The 21,331-nt window shown below is 38.8% G+C and overlaps 1 protein-coding gene across 1 annotated transcript in view; it reads left to right on the top strand.

Moving 5' to 3' along the window:
• LOC124794633 overlaps nt 1-21,331 on the top strand; it is a 188,879-nt gene that overhangs the window by 154,418 nt on the left and 13,130 nt on the right. Inside the window, exons 19-21 of the mRNA XM_047258140.1 lie at nt 2,893-2,991; nt 6,126-6,308; nt 15,252-15,362. Coding sequence (XP_047114096.1) covers nt 2,893-2,991; nt 6,126-6,308; nt 15,252-15,362 — 393 coding nt within the window. The remainder of the gene's footprint in view (nt 1-2,892; nt 2,992-6,125; nt 6,309-15,251; nt 15,363-21,331) is intronic.

Here is a 21,331-nt window from a genome sequence, read left to right as displayed (position 1 = left end):
CACATGGACTACTCAGTTTGTATATTTTGCTTATTTTTTCATAGTTCCACACAACTTCTTCCTGTTTTCTCGATTGATCTGTGTTCAGTTTTTCAAGGCCTATCCACTGTGCCAACTTATAACTAAATCTGAGGGTGGTGCGATGGGGAGGTTCCCTTCTGAGAGGGAAGACCACCTTGTTTGGTATATGGCTCTGGAGCATCGTACTACATCTGCAGCAGCAATTTGAGCAGCAGATGGCACTACAGTGACAGAACGAGCTGTTACAAATCCGTTACTTCAAGGACAGCTCCAAGCCAGATGCACTGTAGCATACACTCCACTGGCCCCAAACCACTGCTGTTTGTGACTTTAATGGCGTCAAGCAAGATCTCATTGAAGGGCTGGATGGAGGACTTTTGTATTTTCTGATTAAAGATGATTCAACCTTGGTGCCAGTGGTGGCCATATGTTGGTTAGGAGGAGGCCAGTTGAGGGCCAGCAATCAACCTGTCTGTATGCTAGACACACTGGACCTACACCTGGAGTTATGGTATAGGGTGCAATTTCGTATGACGACAGGAGCACTTATGGTTATCTCATGCACCCTGACTGCAAGTTTGTACATCATGCTGGTGATTCGACCTGTTATGCTGCCATTCATGAACAGCATTCGAGTAGGTATTTTCCAACAGGTTAAAGTTCACTCACACACCACTGTTGTAACCTAACATGCTATACATAATGTCGACATACCACCTTGGTCTACTCAATCACCCGATCTGTCTCCAGTCGAGCACATATGGGACATCTTTGGATGACAATTACAGCTTCATCCACAAACAGTATCAACTGTCCCTGTATTGACCGACCAAGTGCAACAGGCATGGAACTACATCTGACAAACTGACAACTGGCACGTGTACAATACAATGCATGTACATTTGTACGCTTGCATTCAACATATGTGCCAGCATTTCACATTTGCACTGGTTTATCTCACACTTACATTAACCTGTGATCTTGTAAATGTTAATCACTTAAATACGTTACCTAGATAAAGGTATTCCTGAAATTTCATTACTCTACATTAAATATTTTTTGGTGTTGTGATTTTTTTTCCATCAGTGTACATATGGCCTACTATACCTTTGGAAGTTCTGATGGGGTCATCAATTTCCAAGAGAAATTCCTACACTCACATGATCCAGCCCAGTTCACCATACCACTCTTAACTTTAAGTGAGATCTCCAGTTCTTTTAATACAGAAACTTGACCTGTCAAAACTATGTATTGGCACATGGCAGTATGCGTAGGTGATTGCAGTGCATTTGAACTGAACTGACAATCTGAAAAAGGAAAGGAAGAGAGTCGAATAACCTTTATTCCACTGATACTACTCATTCCAAAGGCTCTCTCTTTTGACCTTAGGAGACAGCAATTTCCAATGAGACTTACATTCTAGATCATGATCATTAAATCACAGGTGCAGTATATTAAGTGCTGTTGAGTTGATGTACACTAACAAGCCTAAACAATATGACCACTGCCAACTGTGATGTTGGATGCAGTCTGGTGGCATTGTGGGCACGTGGCGTGGTAACAAAAGTATGTAAGTGGAGCAGACACGGATTGGAGATCACCGTAGTGAAGATATAGGCAGCAAATGGGGAAATCCATTGAGATAAGTTATTTTGACAAAGGGCAGATTAATAAGCAGAGAAGGTGAATGAATATCTCAAAAGTGGTGAAGCTGATTAAATGTTCAAATGCCAGTATCCTGAGCACCTAAAGAAAAAGGTAGAAGGACAGTGAAACCACAACTAGGTGCTAAATGGCTGGATGTCCACGACTCTTCACAGAACGCATTCGGAGCTCGTCGACTCTGTAAAGTAGGATAGATGGTGATCTGTGGAATCTCTGCTAAAAGAGCACAATGCTGGTGCATGCACAAGTGTTTCGGAGCACACCATTCATTGTACATTGTTGAACATGGAGCTCTGCAGCAGACCACCCATACGTGTTCACTTGTTGACCCAATGACACTTTCAATTACGATTGCCATGGGACCATCAGGATTTGACTGTTGATCAGTGGAAATGTGTTGGCTCTTTGGGTGAAACACATTTTTGGTATATTAGGTCACCGGCTGTCTTCACAAAACCCATCATCGAGGTGAACGGCAGCATGAAACGTCCAGCACGCCAGTGATACAAGCTGGTGGGAGCAGTAATATGCTATGGGAGACATTCTCCTCCACTTGCATGGGAACTGTGGTGGTAATCAAAGACATGCTGACAGGGCCAGAACTGAGCTACAGCGGTTTGAAGAGCATTATAGTGAACTCACATTGATGTCTCGATGACCAAATTCACTTGCTGTAAATCCAATGGAACTCATCTGGTCTCTATTGGGTGCCATCACTGCATACACAAATCAGCAATCTGTTATTTACGCCAGTTACATGAACTGTGTGTAGACATCTAATGCCACATACCTCCACAAACCTGCCAACAAACTGTCATATCTGAGACACACATAATCAGTGATGTATTTCGTTCCAGAAATGGACAAACAAGCTATTAAGCAGGTGGTTATAATGTTTTGGCTCGTCAGTGTATAGTGTGCTGTACTATATAAGGATTTTTTAAAAGATTATGTGTTTACTGCATTTATACTTCGAAAAACATGTAAAATTTATTTTTACACTACAGAGGTCATTCCTTTTGCTGTTTTCTGTGTGATTGGGATAAATAAATATCTATCCAAGGCCGAGTAATCGGAGAGTTTTCTAAATAATTCACTCAGCAACACCTCAGTAATATACATGTTACAGTGCTGTAGCTAATGATATTTTGTCACTAACTGAGTAAATGTTAAGGAAAAGTTGTTATTAATCTGTCTCTCATACAGGATATTCAAGAAAGCTGTGAGCCTTCCATGTTTTCTTTGGAGAGATTGCTCTTCAGTATTGCAACTGACACACGGTCCAACTTGGAGGTTTTAAAACAGGTGAGCATTTAATTATACATCACATACTTAATAATTTGTTCTTAGCACCATGTAATTGTAGTTTCATGCAAGTCAAAAGGTCTTAAACATTTCAAGAATGTCGAAGATGTTAGAGCAGAAAGTACTGACACTTTAATTTTAAAAATTCTTTTAGATGTACAAGATCATCTATTTCTGCTTTAAGTTAATTGTCAGTCAGCAAAAATAAATATACTTACCAGCTTACAATAGACTGATACATACACAAAACCTGACAAACAAGTTTTTTCTGGTGCATCACGGTGCTAAGCAGTTGAGGTTCTGCAGTTCAACTGAAATCTCATCAACTGGACTATAGAACCACCAAGAGACTTTTAGCCTACAATTTTAATTCTGAGGCTGCCTAGAAATCAGAGTAGTTATATTCACTCCAGTACAGCATCTTGTGAGTCAAAACACGGGTGCCAAATTCTTGCTTTTGTGCCATCCAGTGCAAATATGTCCACATCTTTTGTGGCTCAGGAAGAACTGCCTCTTCTTTCCACATCTGGGCATTGCAAAACTCTGCCAGGTATGATTGCAGGAAGGTGATGCAGGCAGTATCACATATCCTTTGGGACACTCTTTTGCATGCTTTCGTGAAAACCTTGGAAGAACTGCATCAGGCGGGTCATGAAGAAATCGAGTAGCTGGAGAACCTGACCTTGAACATTAATTTTTCCTTTTAATTACATTGTTGGTTGTATATATTTTTTGATGTCTCAGGTTTTCTTGGCATGGCTGATTAATATTGTGCTTCTGGGTGATCTGTCTAATTGTTTCCATTTCCTGCACAATATTTTGACAACTGACCCAGCCATCTTTTTCAGGTGGTGTGTGTTTTGCTGTTATGTGTACTCACTGCCTGGACCCCAACCAGACTGTGAAATGTTGTTTGTCTCACACCACAATTTATAGCTGAGTTCAATTTCTGATGCTAACTCTCAGTTTTGATACTCATTTGTCAGAGCTCACATTGTTGTTATGTGAAATGCAAGGAACATCAGTAACACACCTGATTAAACAACAAAGCATATCGACTGCCGCTGAGCCATGCCTCAAATATAATGATGAAATGAAATATGGAAAGACCAATATCATGGTACAAACGGCAAACTTGTCGAACAGCAAAATTGAGGAGTCTGTCAAAATAAAGATGCCAGAAAACCTAATAAAAGAGGAGTGGAGGGTTCAATTCAAACAATGCATGGGGCCTGGAACTCAATTTTTAAAATCTCACTGGCCATAACACCCACCAGAGTTGGAAAATCAGCCACCAGAGTTGGAAAATGTTGAAAGAATTTCCGTTTCACTGAATATCAAGGCAAAATATGAGAAACAAAAGAGTATCATGGAGTGTAATGGGTTTCGGGACACAGTCCCTGCTATAAATAGCTGCATGAGACCAAGAGTAATTTTCAGTCCGGTGGAGTCCAGGCAGGCAAAAGTCACAGCTCCTGAAAATGATAGCTGGGTAGCAACAAATGGAAACAACAATTTGGCATATCACCCAGAAGTACAGTCTTATATATTTTTGTTTGTAATTGTTACTGTAGGAGAGCTATGGAGTCCAAGACTTTGAAATGCTTAAACAGAGGGAAAAGTTTTGAGAATGGTTTGATTTGTAAGCTGGGTAGGATATCAACAGGGCTCCAGACTAAAAGTGAATACATTTGAACAAGGCAAAAGGTAGATCAGAATGACATCCCAGCAGCAAATGAATTTTAAAAATTCAAGTTAACAGGTGCCAGAAAGACCACCCAACAAGTCAAGAAATAAAAGAATGACAGAGTAAACACTGAAGTGTAAATGAGTGTTAGCCGGACAGCCATCATGAAAAAAGGGCAAAAGCTTGAAATAACAGAAGAAGAAGAGCCATTTATTTAATTTGTTGCTGCTCCATTCATTCTTCTGTCACCATCAGCATTCCCTCGTGTATCCCTTTATTCCAAGTTTTTCATTTCTTTATCTTGTTAAGTGATATCACTGCCATCTATAACAATGACTTCTTTTGCTAACAAATGATTGTCACATGCTGTCCTATTGTCTTTGTGAAATAGCCATTGAAGTTGAGCATGTCATGCTCATAAGCATGTCTGTCACTGGGTGGTCATCTGTACTGTGACTACAGTTTTTCAGTTTCTTTTCATTTGGGTGGAGATAGTTTTCAGTTCATTTGGATATGGTCATGCCCACATAAAAGGCTGTTCAAAATTTTCTGCAGAGTTGATATGTGGTTGGACTACTTTCACAGATGACACTGCCTGCGACGGTGCTGTATGTTGCGTGAGTCCATAGCTCAGGTCTTTCACCAGGATCTTCCTCAAATGTTAACCCATGTGACAAGGGATTGGGGATATGCAAGGAGTAAGAATAAAACAGGATATTTTGTAGATTGGGTGAGCAGATGAATACTGCTTTGAGAGGGGTGGAAATTCCAGTGGAATACATATTGCAGTTATTCCAATTAAGGGTGTCACTGAGTAATGAAGGGAATGCTCCTCTACACCTGCTTCATGAGGATGGTTTGAGAATAAATGGCATTTGTGGATGTCTCATGAGAAAAGTCGTTGTGGACTCAATTTGGGAGGTAATGCCTATCTGTGAAAGCCTTAGGAAGATTTTCAGCATACTGGGCAACATGTTGCTCATCTCTGCTGGTGGACTGCCAAGGAGTTACCAAACTGTATGGAAGGAACATTTTTAATGTGGAAGGGATGACAGTTATTGTAGAGGTACTGCTGATGGTTGGTGGGCTTCATATGAACAGAGGTTTCTATGAACCTAGAACAGTGGCGTATGAAATGTACAGGAGAGAAAATGTTGAGACTGTTGAGGAATGAGTGTAGTGCTCTGACCATGAGTTCATATTATGAAAATATCATCATTGGACCTGAACCAGTCGAGATTCAGGATCTGGGGTAGTCAGAAAGGCTTCCTCTGATGGCTCATAAACTGATTGCATACGAGTACACCATGCTGGTGTCCGTCGCTGTACTCCACATTTATTTATGTATCTTCCCCACAACTGTTTCTCCATCACAGGGTCAAAATTCTGTCTTACATTTGTTTAGAGTTGATGATTTCTGTGGCTTAATGAAAATTCTGTTGTTCAGGTGCTGCCAATGATACTGAAAGTCAGGGAGAGAGAACTGGATCAGCGAAAGCAGCTTTTTAATCTTGGTCTTAAGACATCAGAGAGGCTGCCATTACCTGAAAAGAAGAAGTATCGACCTGCAAGAGAAGAAGATGGGGATTACGAGTGCGAAATTTGCCGAGCAAATCTTTTTGTTTCACTGGTAATACATTATACCTCAACTCTTTTTGTTTTAACTTAGAAGTTCAATGTCATGGTTATGGTTACATTTTGTGTGTACTCAGGTTGTAATAAACTAGAGTTTGGTCACTCCAGCTATAATGATTTAGGTTGTCTATTATTTCAAAAATTCATTTCAGATTAATACTGAAATTTCCAAGCCCTAACTCTCAGAATCGGACATATCTTCACATTGCAAGAAGTAGGAAAGCAGTAGAGCAAACAAGATTATTGTCCAGAGTAGATGAGCAGATAATCCAGGTGTTAATATAACAGAAAAAAAGAATTTACAGAAGTTTTTATTTGTATTTTGTTCTCTCTCTGTCAAGTGGTTGAATATCTTGGCTCAAAAAGCTGAAACTTTCCCATAACACTGTTGTTAACCTTTCCACCAAAACCCTCAGCCCCATGGAAGTTTCAGTGCTATCCAAAGGCCTCACCTTGAGCCATACACCCAAATTTAACCATGATTGACTTGTCAGAGACAATCCCTCCAACCAAAACATAGTTGCAACATTGAACCCCGCCTCTCTGAGTTCATACCACCATCCAACCGTGATCCCCCCCATTACCTAACTACCTGATGATCACCTTCCAGAAATTCCTTACTTCCTCAGGTCCCTTCCTCAGAATAACAGCCTTTCAGCAGAAGAAAAAATAATGATACACAACCTCAAAACAAATCCTGTCCTACACATCCTACCTGCAGACAAAGGTTCCACCACTGTTGTTATGAATCACAGTGACTACTTGGCAAAAGGCTTCTGCCAATTATCTGTTTCCTCTACCTATAAACTCTTATCCTTACAATGCATTCTCTGCTTCTGTAATTATCCCGGCCTCAACATGTGGTAATATACTGCAGCCACACACTCCACCCAATGGTTTTACAGCTGTGTCCCGTCATCTCCTCCCCATTCTCATGTCTCCCAGCCTCTTTGTTTACTGCTTTCTGCCAATGCACCCACCCATCTTTCCACACTCCTTTCCTTTATGCTTCTTTTTTCTCCATCTCCCTGCCTCGCGACCTCCTGACAGTACATCTGTTAGCATTCTAGACCTTGCACACTCCACCAGACAACTTACCTCTGTCCTCCCACCAATACACTACTATCCCATGTGATAGTTGTCTTCAGGCCTCAGCTGCCAAATTTGGGTGTCGTGTGTGCATGAGGTGTGCTTGCTTGTGTGTGCAAATAGTGTGTGTCTCTCTCTCTTTGTAAAAAGACATTCAGGCTTTAGCTGCCATAGTTGACAGAGTCGTGTGTGTGTGTGTGTGTGTGTGTGTGTGTGTGTCATTCTTGGTAACAAAAGAAAAGAGAAAAAAAGGGAATGCGAGTACAAGAACCCTGTCCACAGTTTGTTGAAGATGATTTGCCTCAGAATATAGATCTAATTTCAGACTTTATGTTCAGGCCCTAGTTTTCATGCAATAATAGTTTCTGCAAATGTGTATCGAAGCCTATGTATTACTCCTATATGTATCTGGCAAAATGATACCCCTCACACAACAAGGCTACAAAATCCAAACAGCAAAAGAATTTGTCAGTACGTAAAGGAATGAAAGAAGTGAATAGCATAAGAGTGAAGAATCATACCTAAAAATATTTCCTTCCTGACAACATTGTGGATCTGTGTGAAACTTAAGTTTCTCCCAGTGTATAAAATGTTCAAACAACTTACAGTAACGCAGTTGGGTGATGCCTTTGGCAACCACAGGCCAGTTGTCAAAGAAGTCACCTAGCTGAATTCTCTTGTGGTACTGCATTTGCTCTGATAACACTTTTCCATTTGAGAAATGTCCTGACGGAATCATTCTCTATGTTCATCACTAACAGAACTTAGGCTATCCAAAAAGAAGCTCAAATGATCATTCAGTAAATGTAGTTTAAGTGACATGATGCAACCCATTAGGCGATATTATCTCAATAGTTCTTATATAGTGTTATGATAGTTCTCTGTATTATGGTTGCCTAAAAATTTCATGCAAACACTTGTGAAACACAGACTTGTCGTTCTTTCAGCATCAATCAACAAATAATTTATGGTCTTACATATTTCCTTTATTTTTGCTTCACTGTTCCTTGGAAACATCTTAAAAAAATATATGAATCCTCACGACCATGCCTTTTGGGGACAACGAAAGGGGCTTTCACCGTGTTCTTCTGTCCATGCAGTAGGTCATTCTGAGTGGGTTGTTTTTTCCCTAATAGTGACTTTTCCTGTCTCTGTTGCCCCATTCACATAGAAACAGCAGTGCTTCGTGTACTCGAGCAGCATGCCAAGAAGTATTGAAGTTATCTTGAGATCTCCAGATACACCCTTTTAGTAATCCTCTAACTGGATAATTGTAGTACCAGTTTAATGTTCTCATATTTCCTTCAGATTAACTGCGCAAGCAACGGGAACAGAAGGAAATTTGTTTTCGTTGTGGAGAAGCACTGCTTTCTAACAGTAAAACCTCCTTTTACACTTTTCAGCTAACTGACCCAAAAAAGTGTAAAATGCGGGAAAGTGTAAAATAGAGAAAAGCATAGACAACATAACAAGCGAAAGTGAATAAATTACTCTTACCGTCATTCTCTTTATATTGCTCAAAATACGAAAATAAAAAATTTGAATTTTGTCCGTTTGAAAAAAATCTGAAATAGTTAATTGTTTTTGTTTCTTTCTAACAGCAATTAGCCCTGCTCTTTTGTGAAACCGCATAAAAAGATATTTGTGTCCTAATGTGAGACTTATTATTGATATTCACTATAAAATTACAGTAAATAAAACTTTTAGCGCAATATTGGTTAAAACACTAAAGTTTAGAGTCTTCGTAAACAGAGAACAATAGGCAAAATATGTACAGCTTGTTGCTGACTAGGTCATTCAGTCCAGGGACATCCTGGGTGAGAAAGAGGGCAGAAATTACTGTCATGTTGTGGAGCATCTTGAGGAGGAGTGTTTACATTTAACATCAGGTTGTACCAGCATAAGGCTGCCTGGCTTGGATTAGCGTTTTTCATGCAGAAATTACAACAATTTGTGGAAGCCCATTATAGAGACGGCCTTCTTCAAAAGCAGTGTTTCTTTGTGTAAATGACTGTGAAATTTAATTTAAGCTCTTGTAATACAATGCAATGAGCAGAAGGATGGTTGCTACTAGACTCACTATGATCAGATCTGATTATCGTTCACGCAATGACTCAGCATACTTTCCCGTTCTTCCAAACACTGCAAATCTATAATACAGGTGGCCTTGATTGAAAATGCCTGCAATGAAGGCTTGCTTACTGCAAGCCTCTTCCATCTCTGCATAACTACTGCAACCTACATGCATTGGAACCTTTTTACTGTAGTCAAGCGTTGGTCTCCTCTACAATTTTCGCTCCCACCACACTTCCTTCCTGTAGCAAGGTATCGATTACTTGATCCCTCAGTATATGCCCTGTCAGTTTATCCCTTCTTTTGGTCAAGTTGTTCCATAAATTTCTTTTCTCCCCAGTTTCATTCAGTACCTTCTCATTATGTATTTGATCTAACTATCTATTCTTCAGCATTCTTCTGTAGTTCCATATTTCAAAATCTTCTATTCCCTATTCATCTCAACTTATTATTGTCCATATTTCGCATCTGCAAAAGGCTACATTCCATACACATACTTCCTCTAGTCTAATTCTGTCAGCATTACTGGAGCCAATTTGACTACATTCCGTTCCCTTTGTTTCACTTTTGTTGATGTTCATATTATAACCACTTTTCCAAACACTACCCATTCTGTTCAATTGCTCTTCCAAACCTTCTGCTCTGTGACAGAAATACGACATAATCAACAAACCTGAACATTTTTGTTTCACGTGCTTGAACTTAAATTCCCTTTCCAGATTTGTCTTCAGATTACTTCACAGCTTGCTCAGTACATAGATCGAATAACACTGGAGACAGGTTACAAAATTGTCTCACTCCCTTCTCAACTATTGCTGCCATTTCATGTCCTTCGAAACTTATAACTGCGGTCTGGTTTAGCAGATGGTAGATTGGGCTATTGCATTGTTTTTCTTACTTGAGGTTATTCCATCTATTTCTGCATAATTAACTCTCCACAGATACAAAAAGAAAATTTATACTCATTAATTGGGTATGAGGCATTTCTTCTTCTGAATTATCCCAAAACACAAACCATAAACCTTCACAGACTTAGAACAATAGTCACTTCCAACAATTGTCAGCACTCTCAATGCTTAGATGCAAGTTACAACAAACACACGAATCTGTGTGTACCAAAATCCTGGATGCAGATTTATAAACTGGAGTTTGTGTGTTTCAGTTCCTTGTAAATATTTCTGTTATGTTTCAACAGTTAAACCTGTCAAATAAATAAGTTACGACAGAGACTAATAACCAATATGTAGTGTTTTCAAGGATTTTAATAGATAGAGGGTAATGTGTCACAATAAAAGTGGGCTGAATAGCCAAAAACTGATTTCATTTTGAAATTCAACACCCATATATTAGCAAATAACACTATTCACATCCTTTGTAACAGAAATGTTGTTGACAAGTGATAGTTAATGAAAGGAATAAATAGTTGGAGGTAGTGAGCTGTCGACAGGTGCATAAACAAAAGATGAAAATGTTGCCAGGCTTTCAGACAGTAATCTCTTCAGGTATATATGCACTGCCAGACTAAAAGTGAAGCACGCAGAACACATGCTTGGGTGCCAATGTAACTTCATACATGTACATATCATCAGCAGGTATGTAAATGATTACTTGCAGTTCTCTGCAGTAGGTTGGAATGGCCACCATAGTGCATTAGTGTTGCTCATATTTAACGTTTTTACCAAGCCCACTTGGGTATATAAGGTATTCGAACAGCATCTGATGTTGAGTGATCACTGTAAAAGGCACAGATATGCTGCAGATTTGTGGCACGTTCGGATGTGACAATGGCCTGATATTGGACACGACTGTAAATTGAGGGTTGTCAAATTTCCCGTTGACCATGTCAGACAACAATAAGGTAAGATCAATATTTTGTGTACTGGGCACATCATAAGCCCTTCATACAAGCACCTGTCATCCGAGAACTTCCTGCAACATTCTGAGTTATCCTGCACCACTGGTTGGAGACTATCAGCTACCAGACTAGGGAACTAACATCCCATGTGCAGGATAACATTAATACCCCAACTCAAATGGCTGTGTTTGTAGTGGTGCAATGACCGCAAAGCATAACTGCCAATAAATGACATTAGACTGTGTGCAGCAATATACTGCTGTTCTGTACTGTCCCAGATAATAATAATCAACAAATATGGCAGCAATCTAGGAAGAGGTCCCGACTCAACACAAGAGGTTTCATTTTAAATTCTCTTCTCTTTCTGGGTGCTAAATTTTGTTGTCTGGAAGCTTAGCAACCTTTTCATCCTCTGACAAGTGATTGTCTATTGCCTGTACCTCTTCAATTATTTGTGTGCCCCGTCCCTTCTAGGACTTTCTAACTTTCCAGTATCTCATTGACTAGCATTAAAATATAAATGAAAATTAAGTTCTGTGGTAGCTGAAGTGATGCAAGTTTTGTGGAGGTAAACGTATCCCACTTGGATCATGCTATTGAAAGAAATGATAAGCTTTTTGATTAATGTTATCTACATCTACATCTGTACTCAGCAGAGCATCTTGTAACATATGGTGATCAGTACTTCTGATCAGACCCCACGGTATTCAGAGATGAGAACTCACAAGGGGAGGCAACAACATTCAGCTCTTGGATTTACTTCAAACTCGATACACTTTTAATAGTACACTAGGACAACATAATGTGCAAGTAGTAAGGTGTACCAGTTATATGAATTTGATAAAATTGCAAGATAAACTTTATGCATGATTGATGTATCGGTGCATTGCGATGCAGTGCACGAGATGGCAGCAGTCATGTGGAGCAGTCATGTGGTTAGCATTCAAGCGCACTGGGTTAAGTCTCGCTCATATAATTTTCTTTTTTTGTTTTTTTTCCCCCACCAACTCTAGTTACATTATTTTGTACGTGTTACATTGGAAAGGTAGTATGATGAAAAGATACGTGTATTTGCATGGACTTTTATTGAATTTCGAATGCTATTTGATTTTTTGCTAATTTTATTATGGCAACAAATACTACATTTATAATTACAGTAAATAAACAGCCAAATGCATAAAGTTTTCCTGAAAATGTGTGCCTGTCATGATATCCAAAACCTTGTATACCTGCAATTGAGTAAGGTACTGAGAACTGCTTGGCACCTGGATGCTTTGATCTACAGGCACAAGTTTCAAGGACAGGGGACAGGCTTGGAAAGACCAAGTCAAACATCAATAAATAAAGGTGTAAATAACTTTAATCAATAACACAATGAGGTACAAAATGCTAGAATGTGAAGGTAAGATACGATTAATTGTTAGAGGCACATTTGAAGTTGTTCTTTTGACATTACAAGTTGCAGGATGATATTTTTCATATATACACAGAAAACATAAATTAAAATACCTTATACTCCATTGAATGAATGCAGCTTCCCGCATGCACAAGGAATCTCCTAAATTTGTAAGGCGAAACAAAGCTCATCAAATTTTTGAAAAATTTCTCTTCCTTTTGACAATTTGGAGCAAAATATTCCTAACACAACATTTTTGTAAATATCAATACCAAAAATTGGCGATTTACAATTGAATGCATTTTAATAACATCTTCAGGAGAGAATTTTTTTTGTTTGTTGTCAGTCAAATATGGACAAGCTTGAAAGTGCTTGATAAAGCTTTAAACTTGCTTATATATTTGTTGTAATAATAAAAATCAGTAAACAGCAAAACAACATTGGAAATTAAATAAAGTGCATGCAAATGCACATCTCTTTTCATCACATTACCTTTCAAATTCAATATGAACAAATAATGTGACTAGTGTAGACGAAGAAGAAGAAGAAGAAGAGCAGAACTCAGTCCAGCTATCCACCAATTCTGAAGCTTGAATACTAATCACATTACCACCGCCAGCTCATGCTCAGTGTCACAGTGCACTGGTACATGATTGACACACAAAACTTCTCTTGCCATTTGCTTGAAATCTCCTAAGCAATACGTCTTATTAGTTTCACATTATGTTACCCTAATGAACTATTAAAAGTGTGTGAAGTCTGAAGCAAATCTGTGATCCAAACATCGTGGTCTCCCCTTGTTAGTATGTCAAGTTAATTTACCTTAGTACAGTTCATCGGCTGTGGTTGTAAATAGGATTAAAGTGAAACTTCCTGGCAAATTAAAAATGTGTGCCGGACCGAGACTCGAACTCAGGACCTTTGCATTTCGCAAAAAGTGTTGTACCATCAGAGCACCCAAGCATGACTCACGCCCCGTCCTCACAGCTTTACTTCTGCCAGTACCTCGTCTCCTACTTTCCAAACTTCACAGAAGCTCTCCTGCGAACCTGGAGTTCTGCAAGGTTCACAGGAGAGCTTCTGTGAAGTTTGGAAAGTAGGAGACAAGATACTGGCGGAAGTAAAGCTGTGAGGACGGGGCGTGAGTCATGCTTGGGTAGCTTAGATGGTAGAGCACTTGCCTGCGAAAGGCAAAGGTCCTGAGTTCGAGTCTTGGTCTGGGACACAGCTTTAATCTGCCAGGAAGTTTCATATCAGCGCACACACCACTACAGAGTGAAAATCTCATTCAGGATTTAAGTGTATGCACATGTGCACCTCAATTTGCATGACTTCGGGTTTATATTTGCTAATCAACACTGCGTGATGATGAAACTTGTTAAATTCTAAGTCAATATTGCTACTCACCATATAGTGGAGATGCTGAGTCACAGATAGACACCACAATTCCTTCCTGAATTTTCCAATCTTTAAATTCTAAGTCAATTGTATGTAATATTTGTACATCAGTAAATACTTTGGAAGGAAAAGTCATTATTTTTATCTTGAGTGAAGTTGGAAGTGTGCATTGGTACAGATATAGAACAGCACACAGCATTTTAAATATACTGATTATTAAATACAACAAATTCATGGAAGGAGGCATTAGACCTGTGGGGTTTACTCATGGTAAAGGAAGCAGAACATCTGCTAGTGCTTATCTGTAACTGTCACAGTGTGGAATCACTGACACTCTTGATTCCACAGTCCTAAAGATTTTTGCTCTTGCAGTAACATGTGCAATATGGACATCTGTCGGCAATATACCGCTGTCTGGTGAGGCATATTATGGAAACAACAACCATTTTAACTGAATTGAATATGAATACGTAATAAATAATTATACAGGAAAACACAGTTTTCTGCCTACAGTTCATTATATTTTATTTTACATGACTAGAATTCAGGTTAAAACTCTATTTTCTAGTGTCACTGCTTGAAAGATGTTATTCACGTCTTCTATTCTTGTGTAAAACAAAGAACATGTAATGGCCAAAGAAATTAGGTGTTAATTCGGAATGGATCAGATGTTATAATATGTATTAAAGAAATTAAGTGATGATACAAGACATTGATGGAGCACTGCCTAGTAGATTAAAAGTTAAAGATACAGTTTCCCATCATATAGTATTGACAGTGGGTTAAATAGATTACCTAGGTCATGTAAAATAAAATAAATATTGCTGATGCAAAGGCAAAAATGTATTTTCTTGTGTACTTTTATTAAGATGGGAGAACATATGTTTATCAACAATACTGCCACCATATAAACGAGATAATACAGTCATTTTTATATTGAGTGTAAGCCTACTCTTTCCATCTTAGTAGTCACGTATTGGATGCTCTGTTGTGGTTATTAATGAAGCTATAACCGCTTGGCTTGTGTACTGTAAGTGGGCACTATATTTCAGGTTCTAGCCCATATTTTAGAGAAAAATGTATTTTATTTTAAATGCTTATCTTTAGCCCTGTTAATATTGTTGCAGGTTACAAATTCCCATGAGGAAGGAGTCTACTGTCTTCCCCATGCCATTGATCTACTTACAAAAAAGAGGCATCATTTAAAATACTGCAAGTTGATGTATACTTATGATCAGGTAAATTTCCCTTTGCATAAAAAGAATATTCTGTTTAAAGTGCATGCAATTTCAGACTGATATGATTTTTGACCCATACATGAGATACACGTCTGTACACATTTGATATATGCATTAAATGTTCAGTTCAAAAAGTAGCGGGGGCTCTTAGTTTCTTTTTACTATGAAGATTTCTGAGAGTATTTTTAATGCTGGCATACAGCTTATATTTCTCGGGGTAGTCTACACAGACATGGATGCCTAAATGTGGGGGGAGGGGGGGGGGGGAGTGCTTGTGTGTATGGTAGATGTAGAGTAGATAAATATAAAATACTTTGCTGTTGCAGCTGTGACAAAAAAAAAAAAAAATGTAATAAATATCAGTTGAGAAAACAGTAAAATTATGAGGCGGAATTGTTGACCACTACTTAAGGAGGAGAAACGTTAAGTGCTACTTTGAGACACATGCAAAAAAATAGAAAAAATAACTGTTTGTCTTTTCCTCCTGGGGGAGGAAAGAGGGATAGGTTAAGGAAGGTAGGGGTTGGGGGAGAGGGCAGGATCACGTAGACCATAAGTTGAGATGGACCCACACAGGTGTTGAGGACAAGGGGAGATACATATTTCATACAAAGCACTGGTTGTTATGCCCCCAAATATTTGGGCTACAGTGAGAGTGGATTTTGTTTTGCTCATCAGTAACCACTACTTTTTGTGTGCCTTGAGTTAACTTAAAAAGAATGCATTCTTCATCATCACTACACTATAGTTTCGAATTTATGTCAACAATAACATGCATTTTCGATTCTTGTTTTTGGTTGCAAAGTTTTTGTCTAACCATGGTGTTGGTATATTTCAACTGGTAGCCACCATTTCCCACAATTCTTTCAGCTTCTGTGAACTGCATGTGTGGGAACTGCCCCTCCAACACATCCTTAAGGTGTCCTCTCATGGGACATGAAAACATTCATGGACAAGGAGCTGGTGACATAACAGCATGGAATTCCGCATTCCACTACATTGCAATGTGTGAAAGCAAGAATGTGCCAAGTCAGATTTTTGGCTCAAGGAAAGAAACACGACCAGTGAGATGCAGCATTGGTATTACATCACAAGCAGAACTTAGGAGATGCCGTATTGTATTAAGTCCATGGAGTTGAGCTTTGTGTTTGGTAGTTTTTATATTCTAGAGTATGGAATGTGAATATATGATGTTTTGAACAACAAGTAGCTTGAGATCTCTCAAAACAATCATTTTGAGTATAAACAAATTATGAAAAGGATACGTTGCTAATCACCAAAACAATAGGGATGTCACTTAGGAATCATTCATAATAATTATGAATTTCTTCCAGTTGTTATGACTTTATGAACAACATGGCAAAAATTATGATTTCTTGTTGATTTATAAATGTAAGCATGTAAAGTGCTCAAAAGGATGCACAAGAAAAAATCATTCTTCACCACTTGAATTCTCAACAATACAGTTGGTATACTTTTCCTTTTCTGCGTGCGTAGAATTTTGATTACACCAAAAGTCATACATGGTATATGACTTCATTCATTGTAACGTGTGACCAGGTATGAAGTGATATATCTTGTGCAGTTGTTCTCTTTTATAGTCACATGATGTCTCTTCCTGGTGACAGGTGTATGTTTTGTTGTGACATATTAACAAGCATTTTTTGAATTTATCATAAACAAAGTAACATAGAATGCTCCTCTAGTGCATACTAAGCATGTGTTGAGGAAATGTGTGCAAAAGATTTTAAAATAAACAGCGAAGCAATTTGTGGTGCAGCAAAATGTGTGTGGTGACAGTACCAGGACTAGTGCATTGTTAACAAACAGAATTGTTCAAAAATTTAGGGAGAAATGCTCAAAATCGTGTCCTGTTTACCACATCTGATTGACATGTGTTATGTAGTGTGTGCAGCCAGGATTTTTCAGTCGCGCATGGTGGAAGAGACAGTTAGTGCAAACAGACAGCGAGCAAAATTCATTCATATACAGAGAAGCTGCGGGACTCAAACAAGAATTTAATAACAATTTTTACTAAATCCTCGGGAGATGAAAGTTTGGTAACAAACCCAGAGTTCTTATGTACAACATGCCTTGTTGAGCTCAACTGCCTTGAATATGCAGAGATCATGCAGGACAATTGTTCAAGAAAATGTTTCCAAATTCAAAAAAAAGCCTCCAAGTCTGGTTGTGCGAGAACAAAAACAGGAGCACTAGTTGAACTGTGGCTTCTACAATTGAGGGAATGGTAACAAATTAATAAGGTCCCAGTCTTGTGCTCTGGCAACAGACAGCAGCAAAGATATGAATGGCGAAAATCTGTACCCAGTAGTTGTGTTGCTTTTCGATGCCGAAACTACACAGATTGCAGGTGTGATTCTCTCAAAAAGAATGACAATACAGTCAAAGGAACATTCAGTGTTTTGGATAATGAACTATAGAAGAGGGAGAGTCCATGGAATAACTGTGTATGTTTTGCATGTGACAATGCACATACTGTGTGTGACTGGTGTTTCCAAAGGTGTAAGTTCTCTTATTTTCTAAAGAAAATATTAATATTCACTGTGCAAGGCTGTGCTTGTCATCTTGTGCATGTAGCTGCTTAAAAGGACTATAATAGTCTCGTAAATATTAATATTGAACAGTGTTTAATTGACATTTTTTATTACTTGCTAAAGAGCTCAAACAGGCAAAATGCTTTTAAGATAAGTCAGTAAGTCTTTGATGAAAAGCCACACAAAATGTTTAAGTATGTTTCCACTAGGTGGTTGTCTCTGCGACAGTGTGGTAGAAGAGTAAAACCCTTTAAAAATGTTCTGCGAATCATATCCAGGTAAGGCTATGTTGAAGTTTCTACAAGTTAAGGCACAGTTTGAAAGTCAATCTACTAAGCTTTATCTTTTGTTTCTCACCTCTGGTCTTCCACTTCTCAACTCTTTTAATATGTTCATCTAATAAGAAGCCCCATTTAAACTTCATTCAAAATTAAATAATCTTTTCATTGATTTTATTGTTCACTTTGTGAGAGCATCCTCAGTTTCGGAGGCCGATAGTAATTTGTTTCATGTAAATTTTGGGTCTCTTGAGGTACAGAAAAGTGACAGTCATTGGGACAAACACGAGGGCTTACGTAAAGGAAGTTGCTCTAGATGAAACTACACTGAAAAATTTTTATTCCAATGTCAGACTGCTCTGAACAAAAAACGTGAATACATTGTGAACAAATAGCCAGTTAAAGACAAGTTTCTTAAGCATATGTAAGTTGCTGATTTTTTCCAATGGAAATCGAAGAATTTTTCACCCCTCCCACCCCACCTCCTTGTCGATGCCTGCACTGTCCGGCACATTACTAATTGGCTTTCTTAGAAGTTGGCATCTCTGTAAAGGTGACACTGTGGAGCTGCAGACAGACACTGCTGCACACAGAGCTACACAACAGTGCTTAGATTTTGACAGTTGCCATCCCTTTCATGTCAAATGTTCCCTCCCATACAGCCTAGGCATTCAAGGCAATGTATTCAGAGTGCAGACTCTGTACAGCAATACACTACCATTCTCACCTCAACATTCACTGGACATAATTACTCCACCAGCCTTGTTCAGAAGCAGATTCCTCGGGCCATCACATCCAATCATGGTACTGCTGATCCCTACAAAAAACAGCTTAAGAGTACACCTGTTCTCACACAGTATTATCTTGGTCATCAATGTATTAATCAGCTACTTTGACAAGGCTGTGACTTCCTAAAATCATGCCCTAAAATGAGGTCCAGTATGTCAGACATTTTTCCCACCACACGTAGATTAGCTTTTGCCCCTGCCTCCACAATATCCTGGTCAGACCCTATTCTCCTCCTACCACCACCTATACCAACCCTGTAACTGGCAAAACAAACTGAGAGCCACCTGTGAAAAGACACTTGTTGTGTCCCAGATGTTGTGTAAACACTGTTCAGCCTTTACATTGGTGTGACTACCAACAAGTTATCAGTTAGAATTAAAGTACATAGACAGAGGATCTACACTAGCAACAAACAATTCACACACATTCTTATTAATTTAACAAAAGTGTTATCTGCAATGGTTGATGTTATTTATTGTAAATAATGTACTTACTGCAATTCTTGTTGTATAGGCCAAGGACTGGAATGTTTCCCCAGTAGCCAGAAACCCGTGTGGCTGCAAGTTTGTCAAAAAGTAAATAAAAGTTACACACTGGAAGTTTTTGCTATTATGAAACTTTGTGTAAAAGATATATACCTGTCTCTTGATTTTATGACCTGCTTCATGTTTTTATCTTGCCAGTAAATATCTTTTTCAGGGATGGGAGTAGCTTTGAAAAAAATCCATTTGAATAAAATTATGAAACGAATATCTATCTTGAAACCTATGTAATGAAGTGCGTTACTCCAGAGTGATGGTAGTCAATACAACATAAAGAATATGATTATTATGCAAGCATAAAGTGACATTTAAAACTGAAAATGTGATGGAGATTCAATTGAGTTAACAAATAACTCTACTATAAACTACAGTGTGTTGTACAGAGTATGTAATGTTCCTCTACCAGCAATTCAGTTTCAATATATCAACAAGTCCAAAATCTTTTTGATGGTTTTCTCCATACTTCAACTATTGCTAACAGAGTTAATGCAACTGTATTCTGTACTGTGTAATTAGTGCACCAGATGCAGCCAACAACTGCCACTGGAGAGTGCTGGAATCACAAATCCCGATGATGAACACATTTCACGAACTGTAGCAGGACATTTAAGAGCGTGTAACAACCACAAAGGATACCATGTCTAGCATACTTCTCAATGAGAAACATATCCCATGTGAGGATGGGTTTAGGTCCTGCAAATCCCCTGTCAGCACTCCTTGTCTAACATGTGTCACTGTTGTTGCTACCATTTCCCTCCCCCTGTCTTCTCCTCCTTATTCCTCATTGCTTTGCTCTGACCCCCTTACTCTAGTCAATTATACTTCTGTGAGTCTATGAATCTTCATCTCCCTTGTTCTCTCAGCAGACACCCCCTCCCTTCTTTCAGTTTTGCCCCCACCTCTGGTTCTCCCAACCTCGTTCCCCATATTGCCATATTGAACACATTGTTGCCCCCTGACTAGGCAAGAGGGTTCAGTGGTTAAGACACTAGACTCACTTTTGGGAAGCCCAGGGTGAAATTCTTATCCAGACTTATGTTTTCCATGGTTTCCAAAATTGCTTGAGGCAAATAACTGGATGGTTCCTTTGAAAAGGGCACAGCCAATTCCACCAGGGTGAAATTCCTATCCAGACTTATGGTCTCCATAAATTGCTTAAGGCAAATACTTGGATGGTTCCTTTGAAAAGGTCACAGCCAATTCCACCCAATCCTCCATCCTTCGCAGTCTGAACTTCTGCTTCATTTATGACCCTACTTTTCTTTCCTTCACTGCTACCTGTGCCTACATTAGGGCGAGTCCACTCAGGTGCGATACCCCTACCACTGCTTCTCTTTGCCATTCCTCCTCCTCCTAGCACATTCACCTTTCTTCTTCTCCCTTGTTCTTTGCACATCTCACCTGCTCACCTCTTGTCCATAGGTTATCCTGTGCTTTCATGTTAACTTTTATGATACAAGTAGTACTTTGCTGTTAGATTTCAGTGATTCACAAAAACTATTAATCACAAAAGCTACTTAAATTATTTTGAAGTGATGGCAGCTATCTCAGTTGAAGTATTGGTGGTGCTTGAGGATCCGGCACACACAAAGGCTTTTATGGAGTTACAGGAGAGATAGGAGTCTAAATCTAGGAATGTGATGGGTTGAGCTGAAGAGGATGTGATGAAATAAGTAGGAGAGATGATGTAAAGCTGTGATGGAATGTGATTCAGTTTCTTAATCCATATCATGAAGCTATCATGATGAAATCTCAATCATGCTGGATCGTAAGGGTTCTGAGTGACTAGGGAGGATTCCTGTATA

The sequence above is a fragment of the Schistocerca piceifrons genome, chromosome 4, assembly GCF_021461385.2.
Source record: "Schistocerca piceifrons isolate TAMUIC-IGC-003096 chromosome 4, iqSchPice1.1, whole genome shotgun sequence".
NCBI classification, from domain to species: domain Eukaryota; kingdom Metazoa; phylum Arthropoda; class Insecta; order Orthoptera; family Acrididae; genus Schistocerca; species Schistocerca piceifrons.
Note: the sequence above shows the minus strand (reverse complement) of the source record. Positions and strands in the feature narration are given on the sequence as shown.